This window comes from Bombina bombina, chromosome 10, assembly GCF_027579735.1.
Source record: "Bombina bombina isolate aBomBom1 chromosome 10, aBomBom1.pri, whole genome shotgun sequence".
Classification (NCBI taxonomy): domain Eukaryota; kingdom Metazoa; phylum Chordata; class Amphibia; order Anura; family Bombinatoridae; genus Bombina; species Bombina bombina.
Window position 1 is genome coordinate 216917283 of NC_069508.1, and position 16846 is coordinate 216934128.

Consider the following 16846-nt stretch of genomic DNA (forward strand, 5'->3'; position numbering starts at 1 on the left):
ATATTTGTTTTTTGTTAAGTTGCCTAATAATTATGCACAGTAATAGTCACCTGCACACACATATATCCCCCTAAAATAGCTAAAACTAAAAACAAACTAAAAACTACTTCCAAAAATATTCAGCTTTGATATTAATGAGTTTTTTGGGTTCATTGAGAACATGGTTGTTGTTCAATAATAAAATTAATCCTCAAAAATACAACTTGCCTAATAATTCTGCACTCCCTGTATTATATATATATGTGTGTGTGTATATATATATATATATACACATTTTAATGTTAGTGACCATGATGGATCTCTGATTTTAGATTTTATGCCAAAACGTTTTTTTGCTTTACATATACATATGCTTTACATATAGAGATTTTTTCTAAATATGTTACACTAAGTCTTAATACTTTTAAATTATCATGACTTAAGTTTAAAATATGAAATTTCAAACTAATTTCAGACATGTCGTTATTATCGTTAGTTACTAGCTATCTCAATATTATATACTGCTAATTAATAAATTCTGTAGTGTAAACTATAACAAGCAAATTCAGGGCACAGCCTTAAAAACAGATTAAAAACACTGTTTTGCATTTTAAATTATATTTGTTGTCTCATATTGTTTTATTGATTGCAAGAAAACAAACCTTTTTATATGTTGTTTAACATTTGCAGGATTGAAAAAGCGTACAAGAAAGGCATTCGGTATACGGAAGAAAGAAAAGGACACTGATTCTACGTGAGTACACTTTCAGTTTATTTTTTCCAAGCAATAAACTATTCTTTCTATGTATTGATTATTTCAGAATCCTGTTGGTATATTTCAATATATATTAAACCCATATGTCAGGATTCTCTGAAGGGGATTTTAATCAGTGCGCTCTGCATATTAATAAAACACATATACATCAGGATTTCTAATGTCCACAAATCAAGCCTTAAGCGTTTAAAACATAGCGAGTATAGGATCGCATATTAATTGAATGTATGAGTGGATTATGTATTCCTAAGTATTTGCAGCGTAAAATAGAGGGGAGAATGGGTGTGTAATGACACTGCCTTAGCATCACTAACTAAGGACCAATAGGCTAAGCGATTCCAGTTCACACCCTTAGCATGTTCTATCAATGGACGATTACATAGGGTGGGAGGGGGCGGTAAGGTGTCCTGCATTTGAATTGGCCTAGTACAGATAGTTGGATATTATTATTATAACAATTATTATTATTATTATCATCAGGTATTTGGAGAGCGCCAACAGGTTCCACAGCGCTATGAACATAGGTGGTATATAAAAACAATTACAGGGATCAAATGGGTAGAGAGTCCTGCCGAGAGTTGCACTGTAGTAGTCGGCTCTTATAAAGGTGAACTACAAACAGCAGGGCTCATAGGCTTACATGCTATTGGGTTTTAGGGGATAGCAGTGGAGATAGGAAGGTTAGTGTAGGTTGTAAGCGTCCCTGAATAGTAGAGTCTTCAGGGAGCACTTGAAGCTTTTAAAACTAGGGGAGATTCTTGTGGAGCGAGGCAGAGAGTTCCATCAGATGGAAGCCAATCTGGAGAAATCTTGTTAACGGGAGTGTGAGGAGGTAACAAGAGAGGAGGAGAGTAGGAGATCATGAGCGAAGGGGACGGGAGGGAGAGTATCTGGAGACAAGATCTGAGATGTGGGGAGCAGTGCAATTGAGGGCTTTGTGTATCAGAGTGAGAATTTTGTGTTTAATCCTGGAGGCAAGAGGGAGCCAGTGAAGGGATTGGCAGAGAGGTGCGGCAGATGAAGAGCGACATGCAAGGAAGATGAACCTGGCAGAGGCATTCATTATTGATTGTAAAAGAGCTATGCGGCAGCTAGGGAGACCAGAGAGGATGGAGTTGCAGTAGTCGAGGCGTGAAAGGATGAGAGAGTGGATTAAAATCTAAAGCTCCAGGCAAGACTCTACCGGCATGGCAACAAAGCCGGAAAGTTATTGGCTAATTTGATGAAAAGGGATAGAAGATCCCCATTAATAGACAAACTTCATCACAAGGAGAAAACTCATATAAATACAGAAGATATTTCTAATATTTTTTCAGATTACTTTAAAGAGATCTACTCCCTGAAAAATTCAGACAAGGTCAAATCTGAAGAATTCTGGAGTAAAATTACTCACCCTATACTTAACAGTGAAAAAATGTTAGCCGTGAACTCCCGAATTTCTGAGGCTGAAATCCTAAAGGTTATTCAGGATCTCCCATTAAATAAAGCATCAGGGCCGGATGTACTTCCTAATGAATTTTATAAAATTCTCACGCCACTTATTGCCCCATCCCTGAGCAAGCTCTTCAATTATATTTATGTTGATGGGAACGCAGTCTCTTCTCAATTCTGTGCATCTTATACCACCTTGATTTTGAAACCCGGGAAGGACCCGACCAACAAAGAGTCCTACAGGCCTATAGCACTATTAAACTCTGATTATAAAATGTTGACTTCCATCATAGCCAAGAGATTACATTTAGTACTCTCTGAAATAATTCACAAAGACCAAGCAGGGTTCCTGCAGAAACGGAACTCATCAGCAAAAATTAGGGAAGCCTTAGTTACAATAGACTATTTTAAGTCCATTGAGAGGTTGGGGTTGGGGAGAGAGGGGGACTCCTCAGATTTAGCAATTATTTCAATTGATGCTGAGAAAGCGTTTGATTCAATCCACCATGATCATCTGTTCGCGTCTCTCCTCAAATTCGGTCTTAGAGGGAATTTTCTTAAATTCGTGGAGAACATTTATAATAAATCACATACAAAGATAATTGTTAATAATATATTATCCCCCGAGATACTACTCGAAAGGGGGACGCGACAGGTTGCCCCCTCTCTCACCTCCTCTTTGATATCTCAATTGAACCCCTGGCAATAATAAGAGACCAAATGGAAGGTATAAAAATAGGCAGTACAGAGCTTAAAATCGTATTATACGCTGATGATATTCTTTTATATATCTCTAATACACAAAATAATATACCTATAATTATGTTAATCATAGAACAATTCGGATCCTTCTCAGGTTACAGGATCAATGTGTCAAAATCGGAACTGCTATGGGTTAGAAGGACCCCTGACTCTCCATCAGAAATACCTTTTAGAGTTTCAGAATCTTTTAGATATTTAGGGATAATGATCTCGGCCGATTTAGACAAATGCTACGACCTCAATATAATACCAGTGGGGAGAGAGATTAGAGATAGTATGAAATTATGGCAAAATCTTCCACTTTCAATATCGGGACACATTGCAGCATTTAAAATGATTCTTCTTCCGAAGTTACTATATATTTTACAGAACACCTCAATAATGCTTAAGTGGAAGGACATTGAAAAAATTAACAGCATGATAAGAAGCTTTATATGGCAGAATAAAAAGCCTAGAATTTCGCTATTGAAACTCTCATTACCTAGAAAGTATGGGGAAGTAGCGCTACCAGACATACAACTATATAACTTAGCTTTTCTCACCCGAATAGTGGTCGATTGGATCTTAAATAAAGATTATGTAACAAATAATGAACTTGAAAAAAATGCAAGCTCCCCCTTTCTTCCCATAGCCTTAATACATTGTAAACTCAAATTAATTCCTCAAGAAATCATAAGATTTAAAACATTAATGTATCCTCTACAAGCATGGTGGAAGATTTGTAAGATATTATCTATTGAAGGCAATGTCTCTGACTACATGCCAATTAAAGGAAATCCTAAATTCCAAGCAGGATTACAATCGTCTTCCTTTCAGAAATGGCACACCCTAGGTCTGAATAATATTTTTCAGATGATAGATAAAGAGCTGGATAATCAGTGCCATTGATTGCCAAGTCTATTCTAATACAGCAAGGTCAAGTGCCAAATTCCGGTGTACAAAAGAATAAAGCCATAAGTACGAAATATCACCTAAACAAAACAAGTTGATGAGCCTCATCAGATGGATATGTCTAGTGAGCAGCTGTTAATGTAATTATACAAAAGCAGCTGAATCTATCACCTCATTTAGACCCATAAGGTCGGAAATCTAAAGATCCAAAATGTCTCCCTTTGTCTCAGTTTAATAAACCTATTCTGGTGACGACTATGGGGAATACTTTCTAATGGAGTTATTTGTAACGGACATTTTCCTGGAATATATTCATAGCAACAATGTCTCGATGCACTATGTTTGGGTGATTTGCGTAACACATTTCTCAAGTGTTCGCTCCATCTCACTCTGATTTTTCTGCAGGTACGTCCTATATATTGCAACCCACATTTGCATGTGAGCGCATATATGACGTAAGTAGAATCACAGGAGGATAATCCTAGAATATTGAATTTTTCCCCTGTGGTGTATGAGGTAATATGGGTCGCTCCATGTTTGCCACATTTGAATATACCCTTATTCCCTAAGTTCATTCTAGTAATATGTTTGTCATTCTCTTTATTATTATTTTTAGTGTTAATATTGGATTTTTTTGACATGACTACTTTACTTGGTGCCAGTTTTTGTTTTAGAGTAGGGGCCCTTCTATATACTACTCTCGGTTGTGGTGCTAAGATCTACTTGCTTAAAGTAAGTAGACGTACAGATTTTATCATCATTTCCCAAGCCAACACTACATCCAAAAATTCAATGGTGTGTTTCTGTATATTGGAAGTAAAATTAATGCCCATATTATTATTTAAAGAAGAGACAAATTCATGTGCTTCTAAGACTGTTCCCTCAAACACAAATATAAGGTCGTCTATATAACGGCCATAGAACACCAGATTGCCCCTCCATTTCGTATTATATATATAATGTTACTCAAAAATCCCCATAAAGAAGTTAGCGAAACTTGGGGCAAATCTGGTGCCCATGGCCGTTCCCTTTATCTGTAAGTAAAATTCGTCCATAATTTGAAAATAGTTGTGTTTGAAGATAAAGTCAATAAGCGTTATTAGATATTCTTTCTGAATATCGGGCATATAAATATCCCTCTCTAGAAATAAAGCAGGAGTTTTTATTCCTAAGTTATGGGAGATATTTGAATACAATGATCCAACATCACAAGATAACCACAACAAATTACTCCCAAATTGTACATGTGACAATTTAAGGAGTAAGTCAGTGGTATCTTTGATGAACGATGGTAGATGACAGACATATTTCTGCAAAAATATATCCACATATTCACTTAGTTTGTCTGTGATACTATTTATCCCCGCTATAATGGGTCTACCTGGTGGTATTTGTGCATTTTTATGCAATTTGGGGAGATGGTAATAGTAAGGTATATTAGGGTGATCAGGTAATAAATATCTTTTCTCTTTCTTACTCAAAATACCATCAATAGCTCCCTTTTCTAATATATGTACTAGTACTCTAGAGAACTCCATTGTAGGATCATGAGAAAGTTTTTTGTAGTACTCTGTATCAAGCAGCATTCATTCTGCTTCTTTGATATAGTCAGTGTAGTTTTGGAGAACTATACCACCACCTTTATCCGCCTGACGAATGACTATATTGTTGCCATTCATGAGGCTTTTCAAAGCTCTTGCTTCATTTGGCCAAATTCTTTTATTGCCTAGGACATGGTGGGGTATAGTTTCCCAATCCTCCAGAACCAACTGTTGGAATAAATCTATGTATGATACATCATCCCTTGGGGGATTGAAGGTGGACAAAGGGGAAAGAGAAGTATGGATAACTTCCTCAAGTAAATCATTAGCCAGTTGTTCCGGTTCACAGTACATAATGGTAGATGGATGGTTATCCTGCTGACTGTTTAAAAGGATAGGTAGACCCTCAATATTCTTATTTCTAAGGGATTTAAGTGGAAAATACCTTTTGTAAAGAAAGTTTTCTAGTATATTTGTTGAGGTCTACAAACAAATTAATAAGTTGTGTGTATTTGGTGGGCAATAAGATAAGCCTCTACCCAAAATCCTTACTTCATCATTGGATAATGGATGTGAAGATAAGTTATCAATTACATTCTTTAACTTTTGTAATTTTTCTTTTTTGTAGGTTTTCCCTCTGCCTCTCCTTCCCCGTTTGGATAAGTTCTTTTTTTCTGATTTTAGGATTGATTGGCAGACTGATGGTGATTCCGCCTCCATAAGGGAGCGAGATTGGGGGCCCCTAAAAAACCTTGTTAGAGGTTGATGGAATATTATCTGTACTATTCGAGTTGTTTCTGTCTCCAAACCTATCTGAATATCCCTCATTTGGAGTGGAATTAAAAGCTTGGAATCTATTTTGGACTGGAATCATATTAGGATTATCATGATGTTGATGGGGATAAGACTGTCCTCCATTTTTAAATGTCTGTCTATTGAAACAGGATTGAAAGAGGATGTTAGCTCTCAAATAGATACTGTTCAAAAAGAATTAGAACCACTCAAAGAACATCCTGAATATCAGAGGCTTAATACTCAGACCATTAAAACAATTGACAAATATCAGGTTTAAATTACGAAAAATAAAAAGATAAAAAGAGACGATGAGGACTATAGCAAAGGTGAGGTGTATACCTTTAATCGTATTAAAAAGAAAAAGGAGTGGACCACGGTTACCCATAATAATAAAAATAAGGTACAGACCAAAAATCAAAACAAAAAGAATCAGAACTATAATAAAACAAATGGTAACACGAATTAGGGATGGAAAAGTAACCAGTACCAACAAGAGAGGAATAGCTCTGACCAATTTCACAACGATAGGAGCTGTTTTAATAGACAGGCATTTCAAAATGGAGGACAGTCTTATCCCCATACAGAAACACACCATTGAATTTTTGGATGTAGTGTTGGCTTGGGGAAATGATGATAAAATCTGTACGTCTACTTACTTTAAAAGGGACAGTCTACACCAGAATTTTTATGGTCTTAAAAGATAAATCCCTTTATTACCCATTTCCTAGTTTTGCATAACCAACACAGTTATAATAATATACTTTTAACCTCTGTGATTATCTTGTATCTAAGCCTCTGCAAACTGCCCCTTTTTTCAGTTCTTTTGAGAGACTTGCAGTCTAGCCAATCAGTGCCTGCTCCCAGATTACTTCACGTGCACGAGCACAGTGTTATCTATATGAAATATGTGAACTAACACCCTCTAGTGGTGAAAAACTGTTAAAATGCAATCTGAAAGAGGTGGGCTTCAAGGTCTAAGAAATTAGCATATGAACCTCCTAGGTTAAGCTTTCAACTAAGAATACCAAGAGAACAAAGCAAAATTGGTGAAAAAAGTAAATTGGAAAATTGTTTCAAATTACATGCCCTATCTGAATCATGAAAGTTTATTTTGGCCTAGACTGTGCCTTTAAGCAAGTAGATTGCAACAATTTTTACATTTTTCCAGCAATCATCATACTAGCTGGAAAAAGAATATCCCCTACAGCCAATTTTGTAGAATGAGGCATTACTGCAGCTCTTTAGAAAAATACAATGAACAGTCAGAGATACTAAAAGAAAGGTTTAAAGAAAAAGGTTACCCTCTAGAGCTTATAGAAAAAGGCTGTGATAGAGCAAGGTCATTAGATAGAGGAGTACTCCTAAGTACTGTGAAAAAGAATACAAAAGAAAAAAGAAAAAACTCGGAGGAGCAACCGTTATTTGTGACTCAATATAACTCCAACCAGAAAGCCGTTACTAGTGTTCTAAAGAAGCACTGGCCAATTTTATTGAGGGACTCCATTCTTAAAAAAATCTTAGCCCCACAACCGAGAGTAGTATATAGAAGGGCCCCTACTCTAAAACAAAAACTGGCACCAAGTAAAGTAGTCATTTAAAAAAAATCCAATATTAACACTAAACACGCCCCATGACTGATAGTACACAGCGCATATTAGGACGTAGAGGCACATTGACGTGGCTGACCTTGTTTGATTGACATACACTATCCCCAATCAGGAGCGCAAGTTAGGTCCAGTTGTATAAGCCAGTTAGTTCTGAAACACACTAACAAGTCGTGGTAATGAATAGAAAATCGAACAGTTACCATATAGGTAAATACACGTATTTCTTTCACCATTATTAAGTCAATTGTGATTTGGAGTCCTTTATCTTTCAGAAAATAATTTCTTTCTAACACATACAGCGAGGTGGGTGTGTGAAAACGAAGGGTTCCTATTGGGAACTTTTTATGAATAGAGGGGGAGGGGTTATTACATTTGTTTGGTAGAGCGGCCCTATTTAAGGGCAGTGTAATATGTGTTGTACATGCCTGATGAAACAGTTTTTACTGAGAAACGCGTTGCATTGTTTCTCCACATATGCTCAAGATTATACTTGCACAAATATGAGCTGTTTTTAATTGAGTTTTAATAAATCACTTTTATGGTTTTAAAAAAAACTCTCAGTGCTTAATACTCTCTTGAGCTCACGCTACCATTAGGGTTTATCCCTACCGATATTCCTGCAGTGCTGGGGATCTGGTTCCTGTGTGGCCTGGATGTCATCCTGGGAAGCGATCAGCTCGCTGCACTGCTGTAGAAAGATTAATGGGAGATGGAACTAGCGCCTACTCTGCGCCTACTGCTGTAGAAATCCAGCCTGCTTCCATAGGCACAACGGAGTGCCGTCTGTAAAAGTGAGTACCCTGTGTATAGACCTGCGACTCAGATCTCACATAGCATCACTGATCTGCACTATTGGCGCCCCTTTCTCTGTTTCCTTAAATTATAAATGTCTAATTTTAGAGATGGTTTTTAAGGTGGAAGCGACAGGCTTTAGCCAAGGACTGAATGTGAGGAGTGAAAGAAAGATCTGAGTCATGTGTGACCCCAAGACATCAGGCATGTGAGGTTGAGGTAATGATGGAGTTGTCAACAGTTATAGAGACATGTGAGGGTGGAGATTTTGGAAGAAGGGGGGGAAATAAGGAGCTCAGTTTTGGAGAGATTTAACTTGAGGTAGTGAGAGGACATATACTATAGCAATGAAACCAATGGCACTACTTATAAACAATAACAAACATTCCCATATATATTCAAGCTTTATTAGCAAGTATTACCAGGGACTGGTGCTTGTACTGAGCAACATAGGAGGGTCAATCAGTAAAGAACTGAAACTAGAAGTACAAATATAGCACTGACCATTAGATAAGGTATAGTCTGTATATTTATGCTAAACACAACTAAAAAATAAAACTTAAGTTTTATTAAATAATAAGGATGTTAAAAACTTAGGGTAGATGAAGGTTAAAAGTACAAAATTGCTTATTGGTACCCGGAGATGAGTTGTGAACAACCAATGTCAAATAGTAACCAAATGGTTCACTGGTTGTTACAATCTAAATGCGTTTTGAAGGTATATAGAGGTTATTTCTAATAGATGGCCTCAGGTATATATATATATATATATATATATATATTTCCAATTATCATGGGTAGGTATATATATTTTTCTGGTTACCATAGGTAGATTAATGCTAGATAAACTGATCACTCAGCAGATAAGGTAAAAAGGTATTTTAACCTGTTATTACCAAGGGTAATTGAATTCAGCTTTCCTGATGGCAATAAGGATACTTGTTATTATCATAGGGGAGATTACCAGTTGATACCATAAATATTACTCTGAAGTAAGAGAGTATCTGCCTGTTATAATCCCCTAATAGGACTCAGTATACCTGTAATACCATACAAGGGTTTTCCAGTTGATACCGTATGTATCGATCCGAAATGGAAGAGTGTATGTCGGTTATAATCCCCTTATAGAGGTCAGTATACTTGTTAATACCATGTAGGGGAGGTTACCTATTAATACCGTGAGTACACTGGTTAGTACCAGTTTGAATCTGGTTGAGAAAAGTTGCCTCTTAATACCGTAAGTATTGCCCAAAAAATGTGGAGAAGGTTACCTATTAATACCATAAGTATACTGGTTAGTACCAGTTTGAATCTGGTTACCTATTAATACCATACAAATTTCTCAACCGTGAGTTAGAGAATTGTAGTATCCTTAGATACTATTCGATCATGGGTAAGATTTTATATTGGCTGAGAGTAAATCACTCAATTGGAGATAAATACCTTTTAATACCAATAAAAAATGAATACCTATTAATACCGTGAGTATTATCAGATGGATATAGGTATACCTGTTAATACCAGATTGAAATGGATACCTATTAATACCGTGAGTATTACCAACTACTAAGAGTATTATACCTTTTAATACCGAGAGTAGCAGACAAGCAAAATGCTTGTTTAAAAGAAGGGAGAGGGAGCAGGGACGCTACTGACGCGTTTCGCCATGGTGGCTTTATCAAAGGGCAAACTCACTGACATCTCGTGGGATTTATATACCCTTAGTTCTTTTCAGGATTCTCACAGAAAATGAGTCATTACTAGAGGTGAATTGGGCTTCTATTACCTAATTTATATGCTTTTGAATGAATAGCATCCAAAAAGGGGGCATATCGTAATGTTTGTTGTTCCTCTTATGTCATTGGTTACAATGCCTGTCACTCATTGTATCTGGTTAGACAATTGGTTCTCTCAAATCCAATCAGAACTTGATATGATCGGAACAAAAAAATACAGATTTTAATCATAATAGAACCTAATAATATGCAAGTTAGGTATTTCTGTTTCTAAGCGGAATTCGAAACATACTTGCATATAGCTTATTAGATATTTATAAGGCTGTATCGTATTTGTTTGGATGTTCAGTTTGGTCATTGGTTAAACCATCTGTCGCTCATTGTGTCCCGTTTGACAATTGGTTCTATAGGATCCAATCAAAACTTTGTATAATCGGAACTGAATATTATGGTAATATATTATACAAGATCCAAACGAAAGGGGAATTGCAACAAAATGACACATAGTGAACTGAATGCTTATGAAAAAAATGACTGGTAATTCGTCTTCCAATAAAGACACAAATGTTGGAGAAATAATACTAAGATAAATTGAAACAAAACGAAGAATTATAATTAAAGAAATAATAATGACACGAGAGTGTAAATTACATAGATCAGAAATATAATAACATGTAAATGTGATTGCGTGAATGGAAATGTTTCAGGTAAAAGGCATACTGATAACAAAAGTTAATCGAGTGAAACAAAAGTGACACTAAAACAAAAAAGTGAGCATACTGGGTGACCTAAGATGAACACAAAGTGAAAAAGAATAAATGTGTGTCACATAAAAAGAATGTGAACGAATATTAGTGATATCCTGTGTATAAAGGACACAAAATATTGAATCATAAATATACATAGTTCCATAGGATAATTAAGTGCAATATGCACAAATGAAAAAAATGGTTTAAGTTGGTAAGCACGCCAGGAATAAATAACAAGTTTTGATATTTAGACTTGTTTTTGGTTCTGTGATAACATCTTAATATGATGTCCATAATACCACCGTGCAACTGGTGAAAAGGGATGGTGTAATTGGCAAGTACGCCAGGTGTCAAGAGGAAATAAGATAAGATGAAAAAATAATAATGAGTATCCATTATAATAACGAATATACATTATGAAATAGTGAATATCCGTAGTGAAAGCATCAACTGCTGTTTAATAAGACAGAAACTCATATTGAGTTCTGAAAAGTGAAACATAGTGTTGGTTCTAAAAAACATCAAGGTCATAGAGTGCTATGTGCATATGTGAAGAGAAAGTAGTGTGTTAAGCTGACAAACACGTCAGATATAGTCTCGAATCATATTAAACTTCAAGTTTTGATAAAAAAATAAATTGCAAAGAAAGAGATTTTAAAATGTTGTTTTGTTAATGTATCCTAATAATTTTGAATGATGTTTATTTTTGTCAGTCTGCAATCAGCTAGTGCTTTAACCATGGTTTGTTTTTAATATTTAACTTGTTTTCAATTTCATGATAACATCGTAACATTGTATTTTTATATTTCTATATATTCTCTTGTAAGGTGTATCCAGTCCACGGATCATCCATTACTTGTGGGATATTCTCCTTCCCAACAGGAAGTTGCAAGAGGATCACCCACAGCAGAGCTGCTATATAGCTCCTCCCCTAACTGCCATATCCAGTCATTCTCTTGCAACAGGTAGTAAGAGGAAAGTGGTGAAATGTAGCTGTTATCTTGCTTCAATCAAAAGTTTGTTATTTTTAAATGGTACCGGAGTTGTACTATTTTGTCCCAGGCAGAAAAATAGAAGAATCTGCCTGTAATTTCTATGATCTTAGCAGGTTGTAACTAAGATCCATTGCTGTTCTTACACATGACTGAAGAGAGAGGTAACTTCAGCGGGGGAATGGCATGCAGTTATCCTGCTATGAGGTATGTGCAGTTAAGATTTTTTCTAGAAGATGTGAATGCTAGAAAATGCTGCTGATACCAAATTTATGTAAGGTAAGCCTGAATACAGTGATTTAATAGCGACTGGTATCATGCTTACTTTCTGAGGTAATATTCTTTTATATTTACAATATAAAACGTTTGCTGGCATGTTTAAACTTTTTTATATATACTTTGGTGATAAAACTTTATTGGGGCCTAGTTTTTTCCACATGGCTGGCTTAAATTTTCCTAGAAACAGTTTCCTGAGGCTTTCCACTGTGTTACTATGAGTGTGAGGGCCCTAATTTAGCGCTTTTTTGCGCAGTAACTTTTACAGACTGAGACATCCAGCTTCCTCCAGGAGTCCCCTGAATGCTATAGGACATCTCTAAAGGGCTCTTAGGCTTTCCAAAATCGTTTGATGGGGAAGGTAGGCCCACAGCAAGGCTGTGGCAGTTTGGTGTGACTGTTAAAAAACGTCTATATCGTTTTTTTGATCCGTTTTTGGAACTAAGGGGTTAATCATCCATTTGCAAGTGGGTGCAATGCTCTGTTAGCTTATTATACACACTGTAAAAAATTCGTTTGATTTACTGCCTTTTTTCACAGTTTTTCAAATTCTGACAAAATTTGTTTCTCTTAAAGGCACAGTACCGTTTCTTATATTTGCTTGTTAACTTGATTTAAAGTGTTTTCCAAGCTTGCTAGTCTCATTGCTAGTCTGTACAAACATGTCTGACATAGAGGAAACTCCTTGTTCATTATGTTTAAAAGCAATTGTGGAACCCCCTCTTAGAATGTGTACCAAATGTACTGATTTCACTTTAAGCAATAAAGATCATATTATGTCTTTAAAAAATTTATCACCAGATGAATCTGACTAGGGGGAAGTTATGCCGACTAACTCGCCCCACGTGTCAGATCCTTTGACTCCCGCTCAAGGGACTCAAGCTCAAATGGCGCCAAGTACATCTAGGGCGCCCATAGTGTTTACTTTACAAGACATGGCGGCAGTCATGGATAATACACTGTCAGCGGTATTAGCCAGACTACCTGAATTTAGAGGAAAGCAAGATAGCTCTGGAGTTAGACGAAATACAGAGCATACTGACGCTTTAAGAGCCATGTCTGATACTGCCTCACAATATGCAGAAGCTGAAGAAGGAGAGCTTCTTTCTGTGGGTGATTTTTCTGACTCAGGGAAGATGATGCAACCTGATTCTGATATCTCTACATTTAAATTTAAGCTTGAACACCTGTGCGTGTTATTCAGGGAGGTTTTAGCTGCTCTGAATGACTGTGATACAATTGCAGTGCCAGAGAAATTGTGTAGACTGGATAAATACTATGCAGTGCTGGTGTGCACTGATGTTTTTCCAATACCTAAAAGTTTTACAGAAATTATTACTAAGGAATGGGATAGACCAGGTGTGCCGTTCTCTCCCCCTCCTATTTTTAGAAAAATGTTTCCAATAGACCCCACCACACGGGACTTATGGCAGACAGTTCCTAAGGTGGAGGGAGCAGTTTCTACTCTAGCAAAGTGTACTACTATCCCTGTCGAGGACAGTTGTGCTTTCTTAGATCCAATGGATAAAAAGTTAGAGGGTTACCTTAAGAAAATGTTTATTCAACAAGGTTTTATCCTACAGCCCCTTGCATGCATTGCTCCTGTCACTTCTGCTGCGGCGTTCTGGTTTGAGTCTCTGGAAGAGGCTTTACAGGTAGCGACTCCATTGGATGACATACTTGACAAGCTTTGAGCACTTAAGCTAGCTAATTCTTTTGTTTCTGATGCCATTGTTCATTTGACTAAACTAATGGCTAAGAATTCTGGTTTTGCTATCCAGGCGCGCAGAGGGCTATGGCTTAAATCATAGTCAGCTGACGTTACTTCAAAGTCTAAGCTGCTTAACATTCCCTTCAAGGGGCAGACCCTATTCGGGCCTGGTTTGAAGGAGATTATTGCTGATATCACTGGAGGAAAAGGTCATGCCCTTCCTCAGGATAGGTCCAAATCAAGGGCCAAACATTCTAATTTTCGTGCCTTTCGAAACTTCAAGGCAAGTGCGGCATCAACTTCCTCTTATGCAAAACAAGAGGGAACTTTTGCTCAGTCCAAGACGGTTTGGAGACCTAACCAGACCTGGAACAAGGGTAAGCTGGCCAAAAAGCCTGCTGCTGCCTCTAAGACAGCATGAAGGAACGGCCCCCTATCCGGTAATGGATCTAGTAGGGGGTAGACTTTCGCTCTTCGCCCAGGCGTGGGCAAGAGATGTCCAGGATCCCTGGGCGTTGGAAATTATATCCCAGGGATATCTTATGGACTTCAAGGCTTCCCCCCCCCAAAAGGGAGATTTCACCTTTCTCAATTATCTGCAAACCAGATAAAGAGAGAGGCATTCTTACACTGTGTACAAGACTTCCTAGTTATGGGAGTGATCCATCCAGTTCCAAAGGAGGAACAGGGACAGGGATTTTACTCAAATCTGTTTGTGGTTCCCAAAAAAGAGGGACCCTTCAGACCAATTTTGGATCTAAAGATCTTAAACAAATTCCTCAGAGTTCCATCATTCAAGATGGAGACTATTCGTACCATCCTACCTATGATCCAGGAGGGTCAATACATGACTACAGTGGATTTAAAGGATGCTTATCTTCACATTCCGATACACAAAGATCATCATCGGTTTCTCAGGTTTGCCTTCCTAGACAGGCATTGCCAGTTTGTAGCTCTTCCCTTTGGGTTAGCTACAGCCCCAAGAATTTTTACGAAGGTTCTGGGGTCGCTTCTGGCGGTCCTAAGGCCGCAGGGCATAGCAGTGGCCCCTTATTTAGACGACATCCTGATTCAGGTGTCAAACTTCCAAGTTGCCAAGTCTCATACGGACATAGTGTTGGCATTTCTGAGGTCGCATGGGTGGAAGGTGAACGAGGAAAAGAGTTCTCTATCCCCCCTCACAAGAGTTTCCTTCCTAGGGACTCTGATAGATTCTGTAGAAATGAAAATTTACCTGACGGAGTCCAGGTTATCAAAACTTCTAAATTCCTGCCGTGTTCTTTATTCCATTCCTCGCTCTTCGGTGGCTCAGTGCATGGAAGTAATCGGCTTAATGGTAGCGGCAATGGACATAGTGCCGTTTGCACGCCTACATCTCAGACCGCTGCAACTCTGCATGCTCAGTCAGTGGAATGGGGATTACACAGATTTGTCCCCTCTACTAAATTTGGATCAAGAGACCAGGGATTCTCTTCTCTGGTGGCTATCTCGGGTCCATCTGTCCAAAGGTTTGACCTTTCGCAGGCCAGATTGGACAATTGTAACGACAGATGCCAGCCTTCTAGGTTGGGGTGCAGTCTGGAACTCCAGAAGGCTCAGGGATCGTGGACTCAGGAGGAGTCACTCCTTCCAATAAACATTCTGGAACTAAGAGCGATATTCAATGCTCTTCAGGCTTGGCCTCAGCTAGCGACAATGAGGTTAATCAGATTTCAGTCGAACAACATCACGACTGTGGCTTACATCAACCATCAAGGGGGAACAAGGAGTTCCCTAGCGATGTTAGAAGTCTCAAAGATAATTCGCTGGGCAGAGATTCACTCTTGCCACCTATCAGCTATCCATATCCCAGGTGTAGAGAACTGGGAAGCGGATTTTCTAAGTCGACAGATTTTTCATCCGGGGGAGTGGGAACTCCATCCGGAGGTGTTTGCACAATTGGTTCATCGTTGGGGCAAACCAGAACTGGATCTCATGGCGTCTCGCCAGAACGCCAAGCTTCCTTGTTACGGATCCAGGTCCAGGGACCCCAAGGCAACGCTGATAGATGCTCTGGCAGCGCCTTGGTCCTTCAACCTGGCTTATGTGTTTCCACCGTTTCCTCTGCTCCCTCGTCTGATTGCCAAAATCAAGCAGGAGAGAGCATCGGTGATCTTGATAGGAGAGGTCAAAGGGCTTCGGCAACCTCTCTTTCTTTTTGGCTAAGAAGCATAATCCGCTTAGCCTATGAGACTGCTGGCCAGCAGCCTCCAGAAAGAATTACAGCTCATTCTACTAGGGCTGTGGCTTCCACATGGGCCTTTAAAAATGTTCTGTTGAACAGATTTGCAAGGCGGAGACTTGGTCTTCGCTTCATACGTTTTCAAAATTCTACAAATTTGATACTTTTGCTTCTTCGGAGGCAGGTTTTACAGGCAGTGGTACCTTCCGTTTAAGTACCTGCCTTGTCCCTCCCTTCATCCGTGTACTTTAGCTTTGGAGGAGTGTAAAATAGTAATGTATAGGTTAACACTAAGCGCCTAATGCTATGGGACCCTTTGCTTTAATAAATTGACCCCTAGCGGTCAAACAAAAATGGATAATCAGATAGGAGGTAATTAAAGCGCCAAAGAACAAATGGCCGGGTCCAAGATTTATAAAAAATATGTCAGTTTATTCAAACAATATCATATAAAAATTAACATTCCGTTAAACCAGTAAAATAATAATCAAGGATCCAAGATTTTACAATAAGTTAAAACCAATTCTCAGATAAAAACAATTCTTTACTTAAACAATCTTTCCATATGACAGTGAAAGTTCAATCGTG

The 16846-nt window shown here is 38.0% G+C and overlaps 1 protein-coding gene across 1 annotated transcript in view; it reads left to right on the plus strand.

Annotated features, from left to right (window-relative positions):
- Positions 1-16846, plus strand: part of SGIP1 (SH3GL interacting endocytic adaptor 1) — a 1342240-nt gene that overhangs the window by 139987 nt on the left and 1185407 nt on the right. The window contains exon 2 of the mRNA XM_053693689.1: positions 670-733. Within this exon, the coding sequence (XP_053549664.1) occupies positions 670-733 (64 nt within the window). The remainder of the gene's footprint in view (positions 1-669; positions 734-16846) is intronic.